This window comes from Plecotus auritus, assembly GCF_963455305.1.
Source record: "Plecotus auritus genome assembly, chromosome: 2".
NCBI classification, from domain to species: domain Eukaryota; kingdom Metazoa; phylum Chordata; class Mammalia; order Chiroptera; family Vespertilionidae; genus Plecotus; species Plecotus auritus.
In genome coordinates, this window is record NC_137771.1 from 82,176,292 (window position 1) to 82,199,499 (window position 23,208).

The 23,208-nt window shown below is 41.0% G+C and overlaps 1 protein-coding gene across 1 annotated transcript in view; it reads right to left on the reverse strand.

The window, feature by feature from the left end:
• Nucleotides 1-5,608: 5,608 nt before the first annotated feature.
• Nucleotides 5,609-23,208, reverse strand: part of CAP2 (cyclase associated actin cytoskeleton regulatory protein 2) — a 150,456-nt gene continuing 132,856 nt past the window's right edge. Inside the window, exons 8-13 of the mRNA XM_080654089.1 lie at nucleotides 22,811-23,000; nucleotides 21,677-21,852; nucleotides 20,572-20,695; nucleotides 20,401-20,483; nucleotides 12,918-13,058; nucleotides 5,609-7,019 (exon numbers count right to left, since the gene is read on the reverse strand). Coding sequence (XP_080510215.1) covers nucleotides 6,936-7,019; nucleotides 12,918-13,058; nucleotides 20,401-20,483; nucleotides 20,572-20,695; nucleotides 21,677-21,852; nucleotides 22,811-23,000 — 798 coding nt within the window. The 3' untranslated portion in view covers nucleotides 5,609-6,935. The remainder of the gene's footprint in view (nucleotides 7,020-12,917; nucleotides 13,059-20,400; nucleotides 20,484-20,571; nucleotides 20,696-21,676; nucleotides 21,853-22,810; nucleotides 23,001-23,208) is intronic.

Consider the following 23,208-nt stretch of genomic DNA (forward strand, 5'->3'; position numbering starts at 1 on the left):
TGGTGAAGCCAAGTCCTGAGGTGTTGAAGAGAGACTTATTTCTGAAAACTATAGAGTATGGAATTAATTTAATTTGAGAAAACAGTTGTAAACCGTATTGCTGGCACACTTATTATAGTTGCTAACAAATGAGAGAACATTTTGATAACTGTAGAGAGCCAGATTTTAGTTATTAATAGTGAGACATCACTCTCTGAATTCCACAGCCACTGAATGGACTTATTTTAAAATATTCTTTCTTTATTCTTCAGATACTTGCATATCAGTGGTGATTGAGCATATAGGAAAATGCTGACCACTTACTTAGTGAATTAGAACAGGTAATTTAGATAACTTAGGTTTTCAAGTAGTATTTCTTTTTCAAAAAGCATATATAATTTATTTCTTTTTTCTTAAATTAGTCAGATAAATATAAAAATCTCTCTTTTAATTTATCATTGTAGTCAGAGCTAAACAAGTGAGATTTTTAATGGTGGAGGAAATTCCTGGTTATTTCAGCCAACTTTTCTCTTTCAGGATATGGGATACTGAGAGATAAATAACTTACTACTCCTTTAAATACCATATTACAATAAATTTATATCCTTTTAAAAAACATATGTATCATATGTGGCTCTTATAAAATATTTCTCTGGATCTCTATTCATCTTCTAGTAATGCTACAGGACAATGTCTTTAAGTATCCATGAAGGAGGATAGATTTTTATCATGCTTGATTTCAGAAGGTAATCACTTCCCTGGAACTGACCATCTGCATCAGCCTAACTCTTACATTTTCTCTTTAGCCTTTAAATTGGAGAAGAATGCCCAAAGTAGGGGATGTTATAGTAGCATTAGCTGCATGCAGGATGTGTGTCATTAGCTCCCCCTTGCTAGGAATGTGCCATTCATTATGTGTGGGTATGATGCAAATAGGGACAAGGAGTAGGAAAAAACAGTCTTCCCAAACAAATCTCGCTCCTTCCAAAAATATCTATAGAACTGTTATGTTCATGGGAAGACTTCCCATTATAAGTTTATTGGCTTATGAGCTGAAATAAGGTCATGAAGTTATTATTAAAAATAAAAAATTAAATGCATACTTCTAATTAGTCTTTAAGATTAATTATTGATATAATGGAAAATCCCCAACTGAATTTTAATGAAAAAAACCCTCTATGATATTGGTGAATGGGATTTAAAAGTTAACATTATTGTTTAGTAAGTGTGGTCAATGGTGCATTTCTTTCATCTGGATCTTCACATCGGTAAGAAGTATTATTTTTTGACTATGATGGTGCTAAAAAGCAAGGTATTGAAATAAAGTGGACTTAAAACTAAAATATTAAAAGTTGTAGTTGAAAATTTTTTTTAAAGAAATTTATCTTTATTGTTGAAATTATTACAGATGCTCTCTTTCCTTCCTCATTGACCCCCTCCATGCCATACCCACCCTCCCAGGTCTTCACTATACTACTGTCTCTATCCATGGTTTATGTGGAGAGTGGCTATAGCGTTTGGGCAGGTTCAAGCCTCAGACTGATGAGAGGACACAGTCCTCTTGTGGCAAAACCACATACAAGTCCCAGCTTGGAGGGCAAAGCCCTCCCAGCACAATTATAGCCAAAGGCGATGGTTGTAAGCTTGACCTTATGGTCTGATCCTGTGGTCCTAGGTGGCTGAGGTATGTGGGCTGTGGGAAGTGCAGCAAGTGCTGCCAAAACAAAGTTTGATAGAGTTCAGAGAAGTGCAACAACAGGAAAGAAGTAAATTTGAAACTCGCAAGAACATTTTAAACATTTTGACCACTCCCTTGTTGTGCTTTGTGTGATCTGACTATAAAATAAAGACTCAGCTTACAGGCTGTGTCACTGTTTCCTCATTCAGGTGCAGCGATCCACCTGGCCCCAGCTATATTCTCTTGTTTTTTGGTTTTTTTTAATCCTTCACTGCCTCCCTCGCCCTCCCTCAGGTTCACCACTGGCTGTGCTGGACACAGTTCAGTTTATGCATATATGCATATAAATTCTTTGGTTAATATATCCCCACACACCCATTTTAGACATAAAATAACATATTGTACTGGAGGGAAAGCTGAAAAAAATTATGTACTGATAGGAAAATGTCACCCTTTATTAGTTGCATATTCTTTGCCAACTTATTAAAAAAACAGTTGAGGAACACAAACCGTTTGCAGAAATCTGGATGAATCATCACTGGTTAATTTGAGCTGCCTTACTTTCCACTTGCAGCACAGGTATAAGCTTCATCATGTACAGAAACATTGAAATGGTTAAATTTGCAAAAGAAAACTTTAAAAGACTTAAATCAGTTTATCTCAGTTGAAACAACTAAGCCCTTAAAATTGCATTTGTATCTGAAGTGGTGCAGAAAATGCCAATACTTTAAAATAATTCAAAGGGAAGGCAGGGGTGGGGAGAGATTAGCCGGGGAACTTATATGCATACTAGAGTAGTCTTATTAACAAAATAGAGGCCCAGTGCACGAAATTCGTGCATGGGGGGAGAGGGTGTGTCCATCAGCCCAGCCTGCACCCTTTCCAATCTGGGACATCCCTTTCACAATCCAGGACTGCTGGCTCCCAACCACTCACCTGCCTGCCTGCCTGATTGCCCCTAACTGCTTCTGCCTGCTAGCCTGGTCACCCCCTAGCCACTCCCCTGCCAGCCTGCTTGATGCCTAACTGCTCCCCTGCCAGCCTGATTGCCCCTAACTGCTCTCCCCTGCTGGCCCGATCGCCCCCACTGCCCTCTCCTGCCAGCTTGGTCACCCCTAACTGCCCTCCCCTGCCAGCCTGGTCACCCCTAAATGTCCTCCCCTGCAGGCCTGGTCGCCCCAACTGCCCTTCCCTGCAGGACATTTTGTGGTGGCCATCTTGTGTCCACATGGGGGCGGCCATCTTGTGTGTTGGAGTGATGGTCAATTTGCATATTACCTCTTTATTATATAGGATAAGTAGAGCCATGGACACAGACAACAGTGTGGTGAAGGCCTGGGATGGGTGGGTACAGGGGTCAATGGGAAAAAACACAAAAGGGACATCTGTAATACTTTCAACAACAAAGATAAATTTTAAAAAGAAAATAATTCTTTTGAAATGAACATGATTAATTAAAGTCATTTTTGGTATATTAAACTTACAAAGTACTTCCTAAGGATTTGTATCAGAGACAATGAAAAAGACTCAAGACCCATATCCACCTGCCAACTCTCCATTTTCAATGAACTATCACAAAGATGCCTTGTTAAACATGTTCAAGACTGAACCATGGTTCTCTTCCAGATCTGGTTCTCCTCCTGTGTTTCCTATCATAGGAAATGGCTGGTTTGAAATTTGTGATGAGAATTGACTAATTAGAAAGGTGTTCAATAGAGTAGGGATGGGCAAGAATACTCTGTGGACACTTGGAGTTAAGAATTTGGGGAGATGGGCTTGGATTGGGGATGTGGATTTGGGAGTCATCTACATTGAGGTGATAAGTTAATGACCATTTGAAAGGTGGAAAAGCAGAAAGGAGAGAAGGCAGAGAAGTTTATTGTGTATCAAAGTCAAATGGAGTTTAATAAGAAAAGGGCAATATTAAGACCCTTGATGGATGAGGAATGAGATAAAATGGGATTAAGTGACTTTTGAGAGTTTTAGAAATGTGGTTATAGGAGAAGCCAAATTACAGTAGTTATAAGAAGGTGTGTGTGTGTGTGTGTGTGTGTGTGTTCTAGTCCTTGCTTTACTTCTAACTGGTTGCTTGTCTAATGTCAAATTTCAAATGTCTAATGTCCAGAACCTTAGCCTTTTCATTTTTAAAATGAGGGGATTCCTTAGATAAACTCATCTAGATTCTAAGAAGTTGAGGTAGACATTTTCAATAAGTGAAAGTGAATGACTAAAACTACATGTATTTCCTACCAGTTCTAGAAAGAATTTCTATAGATAAGAAGAAGTGGTTAGTACCAACTACTCACTTTAAGATATCTTGCTGTGAAAGGAAGACTATCAGTAAGAAGCAGATTATCTAATGGAGTCAGTATTATCAAAGGAAGATTCTTAAAGAAAACAAAGGCTCTTTTGGCTTATTTAAAAAATCATTTTGATCCTATAAAATGATACTTAGTAATATGACAAAGTAAACAGATCCTTGCACTTAATTATTTTTACTGACATTTATTCTAGTTTTGATATTTTGTGAATTTATATAACATGCAACTCTACTAAGTATGGACTCTTTCCTTCCTTCCTTCCTTCCTTCCTTCCTTCCTTCCTTCCTTCCTTCCTTCCTTCCTTCCTTCCTTTCTTCCTTCCTTTTTTCTTTCTTTTTAACTCTGGCGAGTGCTATTTTATTTAATAACTAGAGGCCTGGTGCACGAATTTGTGCATGGGTGGGGTCCCTCAGCCTCTCACCCAGTCCCAATAGGGGCCAATTGGGGGTGGCTGGCTGGGGGGAGGGACCGTGGGATGTTGGCTGGTGGTGGTGGGGGGGACTGCAGGAGGTTGACCGGCCATGAGAGGTTGGCTGTGGGAGCGCACTGATCACCAGGGGCAGCTCCTGCATTGAGCTACCTGTTGACCGGTCATTTGGTCATTTGATTGACCAGTCGCTTAGGCTTTTATGTATATCGATGTAGCATGTTCTTTTTAGAGTTTTTTCTTCCCAGTTAAATTTTTCCTCCAGAAGTTTATTTATAAATTGATTATAAAAGTTATTTATATTTATATTATACATTAAAACATACAATATCTATATATATAAAAGCTTAAGTGTCTGTTCAACCGTTCGACTGGTCGCTATGATGTGCACTGACCACCAGGGGGCATATGCTCAATGCAGGAGCTGCCCCCTGGTGGTCAGCGCCGCTCAGCTGACCAACGGGTGCCAGATGCCAGGCTCACGGCTGGCGAGCACAGCTGTGGTGGCGTGAGCCTCTCCCGTGGACACTCCCTCTGTGCACCCCTCCCCCATCCAGACCGAGACTGGGATCAGGACCGGCATCGGGACTGACTGGGTGTGAGCCTGCGGCTGCTTCTTGGTCATGGGCACACTAGTATCGCCCTAGGATGGGCATGCGGAGACTGCAGCGGAGCAGCATTGAGCCTATACCGAGTGGTGGCAGCGACAGGTGCAGCGGGGCTGGGATGAGTGGGAGTGGTGTGGCGCCCAGCCTGGATTCGGGCTCTTCCCCAGCTGCCTGCGGCTTCAGTACTACTACACCCCTCGGGGGATGTTGGACTGCTGGTTTTGGCCTGATCCCCACAGGCCACGCCAAGGGACCCCACCCGTGCATGAATCCGTGCACCGGGCCTCTAGTATATAATACTTATAAACTAAATTTATTTTCTTGGGTGTTTACATTAAGATCTATGAGGGAGGTTTTCTCAGTGAAGAGACCTTGAATTATAAAATAATTCTAGAATTTCCTGACTGACTATTCCAGCTACAAATGGCTTTATGTGATATGTATCTTGGAGAAGCCATTCTTCAGGGAAGGTGAGGGCATGCTGGACACATTCTTTAATTCAAACAGAGAGACAGCTATCTTTCCTAAATCTGACAGATGAGCAAGGGGCAAATCAAAGGAGAAACAAAGAGCTTTAACACCCAGAAGTCATCACAGCATTTAAACAATTAGAATTTTACTTTATTTCAGAATAAGTTTACAGTTGAAAAAAAGATATTTACTAAAGCGACAACATTATTCATATGGACAAAACTTTTATTGCAAAACCTTGGTACAGGAGCATTAGTAATTTAAATTCTATATAGATATAGAGATATTTTAAAAAACAGAAACGATGTATTCCAAAGGCTGTAATAGGCACAATATATATGCTTGTGTTTGGTCTGCAAGCATTATACTATAATTCAGTATATGTGATCTAAGAAGTTGCAGATTTTCAGCACTATGTACTAAAAACATACAAAAGAGTATCATACTATGTTGAAAAAGCATGTACTATCAATACTACAAAATAGGAGCAGCAAGCCAAACCAACAAACGATTTCTTGGGTTTTGGAAGAAGTAATACATTTATGGCTTTTTCATGTTCATTTTTGAGACTGGTTAGCAAGTCTGGCAAGTGGAAAAGAAGAAAGTGGTCTATAATATAACACTAAAGACACCACTTACAAAGCATCTGATATTTAACAGGTGCATAATTGGAAAACAAAATTTGAGCTTGATCTTAGTGCAAAATTGTAAGGTATCATACCAGCTTCCACCCATCAATTTTTTAGCATAAAAATCTTTATGCAGAAAAGTAAAAGTTTTCCAAATGACAAGTGGAAATATTTAAGATAGATCATTAGAATTGACTTTTGCTTTTTAGTAACTGTAAAGAATACAGGTGTCCCAAGGACCAAGAAACTGGATAGGGTCCTTTGTATGGAATTTTCTTTTGTTCTGTAAAAACATGGGTTGAAACATGTATTCATGCTGACATGTATCCATGCTGATAAAAGTGAACATGTGGTAAAAATAAGAAAAAAAAGGCAGATTTTCAGAGCATACTACTATTACATCATGTTGAGATTGTCTAAAAGGTAAAAATGTACATCTTAGATTCTCAAAGGTTTTATTTTCCAGCTAGCAATTAAACAGAAGTGCAAAAGTGAACCATGCAATATTTTTACTTATCAGCTATTGTGCTAATGATATGAAGGGAACAGAATTCTTTTTTCCCCTTTAAATGCATAACGCTCACAAGTTATCATTGGAACTGAAGTCATACACAAAGGCAAATCATGAAGAAATGTTAAATATTTCAAAATGCCCATGAAAGCATGCCAGAAATGATGCTGTTTCTATAGCAAAGAATTGTTGGAGGCCACTGCTAAAGCAGTAGGAGCTACTGCAACTTCTAGGTCTTTAATGCTGCTTTTTTGGGGGGTGGGAGGAGAGGGAAGGGTGATACAGATCAGGGGGTCTGGTCTCTCTGGAGGTTAGCCCATAATTTCTGCAGGTTCAGTGACCAACTTGGATCCATCCCATGCAGTCTTGAATTGTTCAGGAATAGGGAATTCTCTCTGGAAAAAGGCAAGGAGAACACAGTTATTTAAGAAGGCTTCCTGGGCGGGAGAGAAACCAAGATGGCAGCATAGGTAAACACCTAAACTGCTGCCTCGCACAACAATTTCAAAACTACAGCTAAAAGACAAAACGGACATCATCCAGAACCACAGGAGGCTGGCTGAGTGGAAATTCTACAACTAGAAGGAAAGAGAAAAGCACACTGAGACTCAGAAGAGCTGCAGAAGGCACAGGTACTGAGACGTGTGCGTGGAGAGGACTGGCAACTGAGTGTGCAGCTGGCTTTCTCAAGTGGGAGGGAGACAAAAGCTCCCAACTGCACTGAACTCCAGTTCCGGGTGAGACTCTGGGGACCCAGACTCATTTGGAGAAACTGGACTGTCTGGCAGCAGGCGGAACTTGAGGGCAGCTTTCTCTCAGAGGTGCTTGCAGCAATTACTGAGGGACACTGAGACACAGGGGCCTATTAGGGGAGGGCTGATGGGAAACCAATGCTGTCTGCTCCGCCCTGAGACTCCGCCCCATCCAAGATGAGCACAGAAGCTTTTGCAAGTCTTGTCTCATAAGGGTGTCTCCAGCACAGAACTTGTCCCAGCATAGACACAGCTGATCCTCACAGTCAATTCCTCCCAGTGATACCAACAACAATCAAGGCTTAACTACAACAAGACTGTGCACACAGCCCACAAAGGGGTGCACCAAGAGTGTCCACCTCAGGTAACTGGGGAGGCTGAGCCACTGGGCCCTATGGGACACCTAGCACACAAAGCCACTCTATCAACTCAGGGAAGCAGCCAAAATGCGTAGACAAAGAAACAGGTCATAAATGAAAGAAATGGAGGAAAGCAAACGACTGGATCTAGAGTTCAAAACCATGGTTATAAGGTTTTTCAAGAGTTTCCTAGAAAAGGCTGATAAATTTAGCTAGACACTTGAGGATATGAAAAAGGACCAACTAGAAATTAAGCATACACTGACTGAAATAAAAAATATTATACAGAGATCCAACAGCAGACTAGAGGATCGCAAGAATCAAGTCAAAGATTTGAAATACAAAGAAGCAAAAAACACTCAACCGTAAAAGCAAAAAGAAAAAAGAATCCAAAAATTTGAAGATAGTGTAAGGAGCCTCTGGGACAACTTCAAGCGTACCAGCATCAGAATTATGGGGGTGCCAGAAGAAGAGAGAGAGCAAGATACTGAAAACCTGTTTGAAGAAATAATGACCGAAAACTTCCTCCACCTGGTGAAAGAAATAGACTTACAAGTCCAGGAAGCACACAGAACCACAAACAAAAGGAATCCAAAGAGGACCACACCAAGACACATCATAATTAAAATGCCAAGAGCAAAAGACAAAGAGAGAATATTAAAAGCAGCAAGAGAAAAACAGTTAGTTACCTATAAGGGAGCACCCAAAAGACTGTCAGCTGATTTCTCAACAGAAACTATGCAGGCCAGACAGGAGTGGCAAGAAATATTCAAAGTGATGAATAGCAAGAACCTACAACCAAGATTACTCTACCCAGCAAAGCTATCATTCAGAATTGAAGGTCAGATAAAGACCTTCACAGATAAGAGAAAGCTAAAGGAGTTCATCACCACCAAACCTTTAAGGTATTCTTTAAGAAGAGAAAGAAGAAGAAAAAGGTAAAGATAAAAATTATGAACAACAAATACATATCTATTAACAAGTGAATCTAAAAATCAAGTGAATAAAAAAATCTGATGAACAGAATAAACTGGTGAATATAATAGAATCAGGGGCATAGAAAGGGAGTGGACTGACAATTCCCCGGGGGGAAAGGGGTATGGGGGGTGCTGGAAGAGACTGGACAAAAATCAAACACTTATGGATGAGGACAGTGGGGGGCTGGTAAGGGCAGAGGGTGGGGTGGGAACCGGGTGGAGGGGAGCTATGGGAGAAAAAAGAGGAACAATTGTAATAATCTGAACAATAAAGATTTATTAAATTAAAAAAATTAAAAAAAAGGCTTCCTTTTGCAAATGGATGGAAGGCTGGTTAGTGTCATATGATGGACAAAGTCATTTTATGGAACTCAAACTTGTATCATGGAGAAGACTTCTATGTCATATGAAGACTTGCATAGTCATGGATCAGCTTTGTGACTGTCTGCCAGCCTCATCATTAAAGCTAGGACTTATTAAGAACCAGATATATATTTTTTAATCTTCACCAAAGGATATTTTTCCATTGATTTTAGAGAGAGTGTAAGAGAGAGGGAAAGACAGAAAGAAACATTGATGTGAGAGAAACACATCGTTTGGTTGCTTCCTGCACATGCCTTGACCAGGGCCCAGGCTGGGGAGGAGACTGCAACCGAGGCACGTGACCTTGACTGGAATCGAACCCGGGACCCTTTGTTCCACAGGCAGATGCTCTATCCACTGAGCCAAACCGGACAAGAACCAGACATTTTTAAAAATATATATATTTTATTGATTTTTTACAGAGAGGAAGGGAGAGGGATAGAGAGTTAGAAACATCGATGAGAGAGAAACATCGATCAGCTGCCTCCTGCACGCCTCCTACTGGGGATGTGCCCGCAACCGAGGTACATGCCCTTGACCAGAATCAAATCCGGGACCTTTCAGTCCACAGGCCGACCCTCTATCCACTGAGCCAAACCAGTTAGGGCAAGAACCAGACATTTTTAAAGCACTGGATATATGTGAACTCAGTTACTCGCCTACATCCCTGTGAGCTAGATACTGTTGAGATGCCATCTGCAGCAAACAAAGGCCTGAGAAGTTAAGCTATTGATCTAGATGATGTTACTAGCAAGTAGAACAGCCAGATCTGGGGAAGAGACAATCTGCATTTCCAACAAGTTCCCAGGGGCCACTGGGCTATCTGTCTAGTCTTTGATGAAATATAAAAATATGCTTCAGGTTATGCATCAATTTCTCACCCTTCATCCTGCCACCCTATTCTTCCCATTGTGAAATACATGCACATGTACCACACACACATCACACACACACACACACACACACACACACACACACACACACACACGCAGAATAACCAAAATACAAGTGGTTTAAACTCTCTCCTTTCCCCAGGGAGGTTCTCCAGTCATTTCAGAAGAGGATCAAAAAGGAAGGTGAGGAGGAGTAGTCCTTGGCCCTGGCTTCTGTGGCCTCCCTGGACTTCCATAAGCACAGCACTACTGAAACCACAACTGTCTGATAAGTGGATGCCTGTGCTCGCCATTGGTGAGATGTGAAGTTTCGTGGGATACACACATGAGTCCATATCTTCCTAGATGTAGGATCCAACTATTTCCTCAGGTAGAAGCTATTTATTTATTTATTTATTTATTTATTTATTTATTTATTTATTTTAATGGGAAGGTCCCTTCTATAGTGAGTGATGAATTCTTCTTGAGTGAAATCTGCAATGCAAAGTCTTTTGATGAAGCAAAGAAGCCACAATCTTAATGACCGTGTGTGTGTGAGTGTGTGTGTGTGTGTGTGTGTGTGTGTGTGTGTGTGTGTAGCCAATACCCCTTCTGGGGCTCTTCTTGATGAGTAAACAAGGCCAGGTGGAGAATACTCTGGGGTGAAGGCACCTCTTTGATAATAACTGCACTGCAGCTGTTCCAAACATTTTTGGGGGTGTAAAGTGATAGTGATATGATGACAGATTTCTTTTGGGATGAATCATGGCTCCCATCCATTGCCAGATTACAGTGCCCACAGCAGGACTTCTGTATTGCTCCTATGACCTCCAACTGGAAAATGCATGAAGAGGGCCTAGGGCAGAGGGTACAAGGTAATTTACAAAGAGAGGGAAGACTGCATTTTCATGCTCAGGTTTTGACCTGTACTCATCCTTCAGATCAGTGGATCCCACTCTTGGCTCCATACTGAAATTATCTGGGAAGCTTTAACAAATACAGATGTCTGGGTCCCATGCCCATGGATTGCAGCTTAATTACTCTGGAGTGCTCATCCAAACCCCAATGCTTCTCTTAGCAGATCCAGTCCCCATGCAACTAAGCCTACTGCTTAAGTAGCTGCAAAGGCCAGGCCTTGCCCTCATTTTTGGCTTGCTTCTCTGGGGCCATTCTTTAGTGGCTATAGCACTTCAGTAGTTTGTTTTAGCTGGAGAACATGCAAGGAGCCTCCTCTAGCTCAGGGTTAGGTTGGCCATAGACCTAGCAGAGTGCTGGCAGAGTCTTGTTTTTTACACTTAAATGATGAACTGTAGGCTGCAATATGTAGGTGTGTCTGGGTAGTGCTGGAGAACTTACTGAGAACTGGGGAAAGGAGACATTAGCAGGCATTTGGTCCTGTCCAAAATGTCCACACTTAGAAAACGTTCCTGAGTTCAAATAGCCCATAACATTCATTTCTACTTTTGGTTTACACGATTAATACATAAAGAATACTACCATGTTTGACTGACCCCATAATTGTGTTGAGGCTATATTGCCAATAATCACTCTTCTTGTTTCAGTAGCCTGGCTTGTGAAGGCACTTGGAATTAGGTAGGTGGATTGGGATTTGAATTAGGTAGGTGGATTGGCAGATGAATAGGATTATATTTACTACTAGAGGCCCAGTGCACGAAATTCGGGATCCCTCAGAGGGAGCAGGCCTAAGCCATCAGTTGGACAGCCTTATCACTGCCATGGAGGCAGGAGAGGCTCCTGCCACTGCCGCTGCGCTTGCCAGCCATAAGCTCGGCTTCTGGATGAGCAGCACTCCCCCTGTGGGAGCACACTGACCACCAGGGGGCAGCTCCTGTGTTGAGCGTCTGCCCCCTGGTGGTCAGTGTGCATCATAGCAACTGGTTGTTTTGCTGTTCGGTCAATTTGCATATTAGCCTTTTATTATATAGGATGAGCCAAGTTTCTCCATGGACGTTTTGGACAGGATCAAATGTCTTACAAGGAAAGAACATGAGAACAGTCATGTTGTCTGTCTAAGGAGATTGACCCAAGTGCTGACAGTGGTGTAGATAGTTGGTTGATTGACCCACAGGTTGATGGGGGCCTCTACATCCAAATGTGTGCCAGCTATGTCATGTTTTCTCCCACCCTCCCTGCTTCACTGCCCCCTAGCACAGTTAGAATCAGAGGGAATGATCTCAGAAGCAATAACTAGTGGGAAGCAGTACTTGCTTCCAAACAGTGACAACTGGCAGGTCCACCACACTGGGGATGCAGAGGATATACTTATTTATACTTCCTTTGCAATATGTGAGGATATCCGCACACTTCTGTCAGAGGCTGCTTTGTTGGGGAAAGGAGGCAAAGAAAATAAATGGTGGCAAAATCATGCAGGCTAGTGTTTCTCTGAAGGGTTGCTGGATATACTGTTGGCTTATTAAAATACAGATTCCCAGCTCCAAGTCTCCCAAATCCCTTTTGGGAGCAGGCATTTTCATGAAGCTTCCCAGCAAATTCTTGTGCTGAGTTTGAGAACCTCCGACATAAGAATAACGGCATACTTTGGTCTACTTATTGTTATTGCTCCCCCCTTCCTCACTTTCCCCCCAAAGCTTTTCTCCCTCGTTTCTGTTTGCCTCCACCATAGCAAAGGACAATATTTACTCCTGACTAATATGAACTCCGATGTATGCTGTACAGTTTGATAAAAGCTAGCCCATTAAGCTAATGATTAGTAAACTGCCTTGAGTCACAAATTTAGGAGTGAGTGTAGTCAAGGAAATTAAGAGGGGAAAAGATATGGATTATATTAGGCAGCTAATTATGTGAAGGCTACTCTCGGAATGCCTTTCCTGTCTGTGAATGAGGCTACAAATGAAGCCCATAGATTGGAGGCTAATTGAATCAATCTCAAAGAAGGTTAACGATGAAGGCTCCAGAACAATTCCTTACAGTCTTTTGAAAGGTACTTACATAATCACCGTCCTGAGGGATAAGTATATTCATTTCAGATGACTTGGCACTCACTATCTCACAGTCTAATGCATCTTCGCTGAGGTATATGTGGCAGCCTTCTGTCTTATTAATGGAAATGGTTGGCACTTTCCCCATGACCTGAAATAGAAAAAAATAATCTAAGCAAAGAAATAGAAATTACAATATTCCCAAATAAATACAATGCATAGGCCTAACCAAGCGTTAGGAATAGCTGGATCAGAGCTGGAGGCGGGTTAAAGGCACGGTCTCCAGGCTGAATTGGTGGGTGTCATTTGGGGACAGAATGAAAGGACCACACAAGGGGATTGTCAAACCCCAGGGTCTCTTTCCTGAGACAAAATAAAGGGATAATTTGAAAATAGCAGCTAAGTGTTGAGAAAAAGTCTCACAACCCTGTTAGTGGATTTGAAACATATATTTGATTTCATGATAAAAAGTAACAAGATGCATTGCCTTTATGTGCTTAAAATTTTAGTTTTGACAAATCTCTGTAAAAGTTGGATTAAAACAAGTGCTAATATTGTCATTTAAGAGCAAAGAAATTATTCTTGTAATTGAGATTTCTTCTGAACCTAAATAAGAATAAATAAGGAACACTACAATTCTTTTCACATAAGTCCTTTGCTAGATAAAAATCTCACTGGCTGAATGCGAAGCTTAAATGAGATAATGAGGATCGAGGTATTTTGAAATGTATTAATTTCAGGAGTGAAAACTGGAGACTTAGTTCAGGCCACTCATTGTATAGGTAAAAGGGACCATACACAAGAGGAGGAGATTCTTTGTATTGTTTACAAAAATCTAAGTGCTATAAAAATTTCGATCAGTCTTAAATTTCTCTTTTACCAGTCAGTTTTCAGACGTCCCCCAAATCTCTATAGGGGTAGACTGTTCCCCCAAATGACCATATTACAACTCTATGATTTTCCTTTTTTGTAATGGTAATTGAAGCGATAAAGGCATCTCCTCTTTCACCCTGAAGAAAAGACTGGATTGCAAACCAAAGGAGCAACTTCTGTTGATAGTGCAGGTGATGTAAAGAATTCCTTAGGGGGAGTCTAGCCAGGTCACCACACTTCTCTGTTTTCTCCTCTCTCCATAGAAACTGGACACTGATTTGGAATTAAGCCCCAGTACAAAAAAAAAAAAATAAGGCAGAGGTAGTTCAAGGTCAGGTAAGCACAGGGCTTTGCTATAAATAAAATAGAAAAATAATACATATATCTATATTTCAAAAATGTGTCAGCAATAATGTTTTGGCAATCTACACTTGTTTATTTTATAATGATGGAGAGCATATACATACTGACCAGAACTGTATGAATAGTAAAGTAATAAATTGTCAGTGAGTCTTAGGTGATTTGTTTATGAGATTGAGTGAGGCCAGCACATTATGCTAATATAGTGTATTTATATATTGCTATATTATGTTAAAAATTCTGAAACACCCTGCAAATCTGAAAAGCAATAGTAGAATTTAAGAAATGGCCCTGATATAGTAGGAATTGTTATTTCCACAGCATTTTGGTCGATACTGCATGGAGTAGATTATATACATGCCCTTCCCCCTGGTAGTCTGTGAACACTTTGAGAACAGAGGTTGTTTCTTATCAGAACTGGGCCAAAGAGTAGCTCCTCTGCTGAGTGGCAGGTGACATGTGACCTTGCCCAGGCCTGCGCTCCAGCATTTAATACATGTTTCTGGATTAGTTTCGCTTTTCAAAAATTTATTTCTCCATAAAGATTTCCAAAATTTCCATGGAATCCCTAGTCTCTTCTCTCATAACATTCACTGTTTTCTGGGATAGTTTGCCAAAACCAGAATTGCTGAATCAAATCATATTAACTTTGGTCCGTGCCCTTTTCTCCCTTTCAATCTTTTTAACAGCGGTATTGAGGTAAAATCTGCAAACATAACATTCACCTACTTTAAGTGTACAATTTAATTATATTTCGTGAATTTACAGAGTAGTGCAACCATCACTTCCATTCAGTTTTAGGCCATTTCCATCATCCCCCAGATAACCCTGGTGCCCATTTACGGTCAATCCCTGTCCTCACCCCAGGCAACCACTAACCTGCTTTCTGTCTCTCTTGTGTCCAGGCCCTTTTAAAACAATGTAGTAAATGTATTAAGTAGATAATGACATTCACTTGCTTTGAACACTCAAACGTTCAGGAAGTATTCAGTAAAATGTCTCTTGTCTCCGAATTACAAATGACATGGCTTACCCTTCCACATTATTTTCAGAAATCCTGACCATATCCTTAAAAAATTATGATATATTTCAAACATAGAGGGAATCTTATAAAAATATACAAATACAGATATGCCTGTCAAACAGCTTTATCAGAGTGGAGCATTTGGCTTATTTGCCTTTTTTTAGGACTGTAATCTTACAATATCTTTGAAGATTACCACCCACCACCTCATTCACCAACCTTTTTCTCTCCTCAGATGTAACTACTCTTCTGAATTCTGCGTTTATATAACCTTCTGTGTCTGTCCCTTGGGTAAAGTGACCTTGAGCCCTCATAAGCATAATTAGCATGTTTTGTATGTTTTCAATCTTTATGTAAAGGGACACATTGCCAACGTCTGATTCTGTAACTTGCATTTATTGCTCAGTGTTGCTTTTGAGATTTATGTTTCTATACCTGTAACTGTAGTTCATAAATTTTAACTACGTACAATATTCTATTAGTGGAATTTATTTATTTACTTATCAGTTGGTGGACATTTAAATTGTTTTTTTATTGTTATGCATGACACTGCAATAAACATTTTTACACATCTCATGGACATATATACCAGAGCTTCTTGTGTACAGACCTAAGAGTGAAATTGCTCGGTCACAGGCAATGAATGTCTGACTTTATTAGATGGTGCCAATTTACTCTGCACAGTGAGTGGAATAGATTTATTTTCCTAACTCCAAGGTATCAGAGGTCCCATTGTTGCACTTCTTTAACAACCTTTGTACCATGAGACTTTAATATACAGCAGTCCTTAAGCTGCACAGTTGTGACATACATTAGCTTCAGCTAATATGTCCCTTGTAAAGTAAGGACAGCCTGAATGCAAAACTTTTGAGTGTGAAAAGATATATGTAATTATAGTGTTAATTTGTATTCCTAGTTCTATTAGGTGGGTCATGAATATTTTCATATATTTATAAAAAAATTCAGTTTTTTTCTTCTCTGGATTGCCTTAATATTCTTTGCCCATTTTTCTATTGGGTTATTGTTTTTTTCTTAATTATTTGGGTTAAGTTCTTTATAAATTCTGGTTACAATCCTTTTTGATTATCTACAAGTGTCATTTTTCCATCCATGGCTTGTCTTTCAGCTTTGTGTCTGATGTCTTCTACTATATAATTTTAAATTTAGTGTAGTTAGATTCATCTGTCATTTTCTTTACAGTTTGTGTTTATTGACCCAAAAAGCAACGAATGAATAAGTAAAACAAGGAAAGAAAGATACAGACAAGAGAATGATGCTTACCAGAGAGGAAAAAGGGTGGGGAGATGGCAAAAAGGGTAAAGGGGGTCACATATATAGTGACAGAAGGAGACTAGATTTTGGGTGGTGAACACACAATGGAGTATACAGATGTTATATTATAAAGTTGTACATCTGAAATTTATATTAATGTCATTAAGCAACATTACCTTAATACATTCAATAAAAAAATGTTTTTAAAGTGTCAGTGATGAAAAGCTCAGTAAAACAAGAGAAAACTATCTATAAAACCAGAACACAATTTTAACAAACATTATAATGAAACATCAGATAATAAGGGGTAATTAGCAATATGAAAAGCGTGTAATCAAAGAAAGAAGTTACTTGATTAAAGGTAAGAAGTCTTTTAACTTTTTGCATAGTATAAAATCCCATTCAACTAAATCAAAATTATTAAAGGGATACAGATTTTCTCCTGTTTTGCAAATTCAATTTCAACCCTATTTTCCAGGTTGTATATCTGATCTCATTGACTCTTCAGAAACACCCTCCCCTCCCCCGCCCCTGATTTTCTTCAGAATCAATTTTTTTCCTGAGGGGAAAAATTGTCTTCGGGGGTGGCATTATGCTGGGAGAATTTCCTTTTTAAAAAAATTTTTTTTATTGTTTAAAATATTACATATATTAGTAGATGTATCTCCTTTTATCCCCCCATTGACCTTCCCCCAGCCTCCCCTACCCCCTGTCACATGCCCTCATCCCACCCCCCATGTCCTGGGTCCATTGGTGTGCTTATATGCACGCATACAAGTCCTTTGGTTGATCTATTTCTCTCCCTCTCCAACACTCCCAGCCTTCCCGCTGTAATTTGAGTCTGTTCAGTGCTTTACTGTCTCTGTATCTATCTTTTTATTTATCAGGTTATAATGTTCTTTGTTTTCCATAAATGAGTGAGATCATGTGGTATTTTTCTTTCATTGCCTGGCTTATTTCACTTAACATAATGCTCTCCAGGTCCATCCATGTTGCTGCAAATGGTAAAAATTCCTTCTTTTTTATAGCAGCATACCATGCTTCCCCGAAAATAAAACATCCTCCGAAAATAAGACCTACTTACAGGTTTCCTTCTGAGTGAAATATAAGGCATTCCCCGAAAATAAGGCCCCCAGGCTCTGTCTCAGAATGAAAATTAATTTACCGTAAACTGGTTGCTAGGGCCGCCCCGACTGGTGTCTAGCAACCAGTGACATTACGTGGAGTCCTGACGTCACTGCTGTGTGGAGGTGGAGCGGAGGTCAGAGTGAGCGGTGAGCGCGGGGAGGGAGAGAGGAGGAGACTTTCGTAGATGCATGTAGAAGAACAGGAGGATTAGAGCGGACAGGACGTGGTGAAGGTGGTGAGTGCTGGTCTGTCTCTGGTGACACTACCTGATGCTCGCAGCCGCCTTCATGATGACTGAAGGTTCTCAGTCAGTGGCAGACCCTGCTCCAGCCCAGATCCAGGCCCCTGCAAGCCCAGTGACAGTCCCCAGGCAGGCCCCAGGGGGTAAATGTCTGATAAAGGAGTAGGGGGGATGTCTGGTGAAGGTGTTCAGTGGCACAGGGGTGGGGGGAGGGGGATCACTTAAAATGACACAGGAGGATCAGAGGGGGCAATCAAAATGACACAGGAGGATCAGAGGGGACAATCAAAATGACACAGGAGGATCAGAGGGGACAATCAAAATGACACAGGAGGATCAAAAGGGGTTACTAAAATGGTAATCCCCCCTCTGATTCTCCTGTGCCATTTGATTCCCCCCTCTGATCCCTCCTGTGTCATTTTGAGTGACCCCCCTCCCCCTACCTTGATACCCCAATTCCTTTTTTTTTACCCCTAGAAATGAGCGCAAAAAGGAAAAGCTACTCCGTGGAGTACAAGAAAGGAATCATGGAAGACTCTTGGGGCCAAATTCTTACTGCTTTCTGCAAAGAGAAGATGTTGAGTATCCGATTGGTCCAAAAATGGCGAGCAGAGTATGGTAACCTCATTGAACAAGTGGACAAGGGAAATGCTAAAAAGCGCAAGTGTGGATCAGGTCGGCAACCATTATTTTCCGAGCTGGAAGACCTGATCTGTGAATGGGTTGTTGACAGGAGAGCAAAGGCTTTGGTTGTGAATAGGGCTCAGATTCAAGAATTTGCCCTTGCAATGGCACCACAGTTTGACATAGCCCCCGAAGACTTCAAAGCATCACAACACTGGCTGGATAATTTCCTTCAGCGAAGTGAACTGTCTTTAAGAAGATCTACAACATGGTTTAGGTTGGAAGATACTCAAGTTATTAAGCGAGCACTTGCATTCAAGTCCTTTATTGATGATGCTGACTTCTCTAAATACAATCTTTCCAACATGATTGCTATGGATGAAACTGCAGTGTTTATGGGCCAATCATCTCAAACAACAATTGAACAGCGGGGTGCCTTCTTAGCATACATTCCCTCCACTGCTTACGAAAGTGCACGTGTTTCCTGTATTTTGGCAATTCGTCTGGATGGCACTAAAATCCCACCTTTAATCATTTCTAAGGGCAAGAAGGAAAAGATTGAACGTGTTTTGGGTGTTTTTATTCTTGAAACTGAAAAAGCCTGGGCCACACAGCAGTTATAAGGAAGTGGGTCGATTTAATGTTGCCGTTTGTTATGCGAGGGAACCAAAGAGGTCTGCTAGTCTGGGATGCAGCCAGCACTCACCGCGCTAAAGACATGAAGACATTTCTTCATGAAAGAAAAATAGATCAGATAATGATTCCCGCAGGAATGACGGCCTATCTCCAGACTCTTGATATTGCAATAAACAAGCCATTCAAAGACAATTTGCGCATGGAAATTAATGACTACATTGAAAATAGAATGGAGAGAAATCAGAGTGGAAACTTTGTGAAACCTAAACTGCAAGAAGTTGTGACTTGGGTGAAGAATTCATGGGAGAAAATCACTGACAGTTGCATTGCAAATGCACTGCGAGCAGGCTACCTTGACAAGAAGTACTCATTTAAAGACAGTGCTATTGCTAAACATGAGAGATTTGGTCCACTGATTCTGAAAGAAATGGAGTCACAAGAAATTCACCAGGAAATTCAGGAATTGGATTGTTATGATGATGTTCCAGAAGATGATGACATGATTGTCATTGAATAAATGAGTAAATTCTTGATACTGTAGGATTCACAGTTTGTCTGGTTTGTGTTGACAACTACCGTACTACCGTACCGTATACAGGTAATAAATTTCCTTTATTTTCATTTAACAATAAATGTGTACCGTATTCTTCTTCATGGAAAAATAAGACATCCCCTGAAAATAAGAACTAGTGTGTCTTTGGGGGCAAAAATTAATATAAGACACTGTCTTATTTTCAGGGAAACACGGTAGTATTCCATTGTGTAGATGTACCATAGTTTTCTAATCCACTCATCTGCTGATGGGCATTTAGGCTGTTTCCAAATTTTAGCTATGGTGAATTGTGCTGCTATGAACATAGGGGTGCATATATCCTTTTTGATTGGTGTTTCTAGTTTCTTGGGTTATATTCCTAGAAGTGGGATTACTGGGTCAAATGGGAGCTCCATTATGCTGGGAGAATTTCTTGGTATTTTTGTTCATTCATTAGTTGATTAATTTAAATCTCTTACTCATCAAACATTTATTGGACACCTACTATGTGCAGGTACTTTGCAAATTCCGGGGCTGTAAAGATTAATGAGCTATTTTTGAAATAGAGATGGTAAACCAGTATTTGGAGTGCACAATAGAATGTATTCTAATAGATTAAAAAGGATGAATCAACACTGCCTAGGAAGTAAGAGAGGGCTTCAGAGGGGAGGTGATGATAGAGCTGTGTCTAGAGGGAAAGGGAACAGGAGTGTTCTAGGCAGACACAAAGGGCCCCTTGCATGCAGACTGAATGGTCTGCTCAAAGCAATGCTGGAGGCAGAGCATGATTAAAGGGCACTTACCTGCATTTGAATATCCTTAGAGTTGATCACTTCCACAATGCCCACCACATTGTCAAACACCAGACCAAACTTCTTACAGTTGTCTAGGAAAAAAACACTCCACTAAATATACACATCATATTTATACAAGCAACTTATCACGGTAATTATAGAGCCATAGTTCTGCCCTACCAATTGTAATGGAATTTATTTTCCCTTTTATCTGTAGGGTAGACTTGTCGCACTTGAAAATGTAAGCCACTTGTTTCAGTTCAGTCTCTGAAATCACAAGGTCATTCCTGTCCTCTTGGTACTCCTACAATTAAAACATATGCAAACATTAAATATAAGGATGTGTAGATAAATTGATTCCATTGCATACTGAAATTACTATGGAGCTCAGCATTAATTCATTATAGCTTTTTAATATGTTCTTTCTTTTAGAACCATTTTCTTACAGACTAAACCACAGGTCTCACTTTGTCATTGTAGCGTTGGGATCAGATGGAACCACTGGTTGGAAGGGGGGTTGGTGCCAATTTGCAAACAGTCAGGTATCAGGCACCCTGGTTAGGGGATGGGGGCTGGAGCAGGGATGGGAGAGCTTTATGTTGAGCCTGGATGCTGAGTCTGGACTTAATGATGCTGCAGCAAAATCTGCTGTGTCAAGTACGAGTTGGGCAAATCTCGGTCCTCAATCTTTAGGGAAGCCCCTGAGATTGGCAGGGGGGCACTAGCTTCATTCAAAGTGTCTTTATCTTGCTCACGTGGTGGAAGCGGCGGGTGAAGCGGTAGGTTATACCAGCACCACCATCAATGGGGTAGAATGAAACATTTTACAGCTGATCAGAATGGTGCACAGATGAACAGTTTATGGAGAGTGGTCAGACTCATAGAGACAGAAAGCAGAGTGGTGGTTACGAGGAGCTGAGGTGGGGGTAGGGACGGGATTTCGTGTTTAAGGGGTAAAGAGTTTCTGTTTTAAAGATGAAGAGAGTTCTGTGGATGGATGGTGGTGATGGTGGCACAAAGTATGTACTTAATGCCATGGAACTGTTCACTTAAATGTTAGGATGGTAAATTTTGTGTTACATTATTTTACCGCAATTAAAAGCAATTTTAAAAGTTGAAGGAAAGAATAAATGGAAAATAATGATAAATAAAAAATGTTTATGGAAGCATCCAAAAAGGCCCTGGTAACTAGTGTACCCATTTCACTTGGAAATCTTTAAGGCCTTGGTACAGTTTTGCCTTTCGTCAGAGCGCGTCAGCAATAAAGGCTACAGGCTCCACTCACCACTCTCCACTTCTTCCCTTCCAGCTCGAACACGGGGGCATGTTTCTGAAGAGGACGTGACTGGGGAGCCTTGGGGCCTGAAGAGTGGCTTTTGGTAGGAGATGGAGTTTGTCCTCCTTGAGTTCGCAGGCTGGGATTCTTGTATGTCTTCTGTGAATCTGTGACGTGCCGGAGCCCTGTAAGGCAACACAGAGACACAGTTCTTTATAGGTTATGCAAAGGGAAATGTCCCTGCCTTCTTAGATTGACGTGGTGTAAACAGCACAAGAATTTTTGTTAATGCTATTTTCATAGCAGTCTAGTTAATATGCAGAATTTGAGATGAGTATAAGTTAGAGTTAATGGAAACACTGTAAGCATTTTTCAGTTTGAGGAACCTCTTCTTTAAGAAGATAAGATGATAGATAAAAGTTCTGCAAAAAGAAAACTATGGTGCCAAAATGGATCACTTGATTTATTTCTCCCATGGCTAAATCATTGCCCTCAATAGCCAAAGGGTAAGGGCATTCCAGTAAGTACATGTCGGAGTACAGAAGCAACTTAGGGTTACAGATCCATTCCCGTACTTTCCAGATGAGAAAGTGCAGCTACTTGAAGCCAGAGAGAAATTCAGAATTTTGGGTTCTTAACTCCCATCCTAGATCATAGGGACACTTATATATAATTCTTATTACCCATGCAAAACTACATTTGCATAAGGTGTTTGGCAACACGACTTTATTAAATGTTGTATGATTTAAAAAAAAATAACTGTTTACTGTGAGGAGAAAGTAGTTCAAAGATATGATTCCTTGACAAGCTGTACAAGGCTTGAGGACACAGGTGCTATTGTTTGTCATTTTTATTTCACTTGGTCTTGATGCCTGGGTTGTAGATGGTGCCGTAACATCAGGGCTGAAGTGTTGAGGCAGCGTGCAGTGGTTGATTTATAGCCTAGGGCCTCCGAGTTCTTTCTGGTCCGCCCACTGAGTCCATCTACCCCGAGATGAAGAACACTGCAGGCTCCTGCCTTCCCAGCAGCAGCTCCCTGTGTGCTGGGGACTGGGATGGAATGGCACACCCTTCACTGCGGGCTCTGGGGGACCTGGGTGCCTCCAGGGAAACAGCTCCCAGGTGAGAGCCGACGTTTCTCACCTTTCGTAATTGCCTCCCCTTGGTTCAGTTGTGCAAATAAAGCTGAGCGCGAAGGGGAGGACTGCTCTTTGCTGCCTTCATTCTCAAAAAGTGGAGGTGGCCCTGGAGGAGGTGGAGGAGGAGGGGGTGGAGGAAGGCCAGGCCCAGGGGAGAGGGCAGACAACATGGTTGCAGCTGAGGCCACTGGACCCTGTGGGAGAGAGAAGATGGAAAACACTGTGTTGAAACTGATGTCCTTGCCCAGCACTGGGATTTTGTTAATGTCACTTACAACCCATGTTGCCAATGAGGAATTGGGGTGCAAGACTCACAAAGGGCACTCCAGAGGTACACTTGTACATCATGGGTCTGTTTGGGACGACCTGGGACAGAGAGAGGGTTCACCTTGAGAACATGGT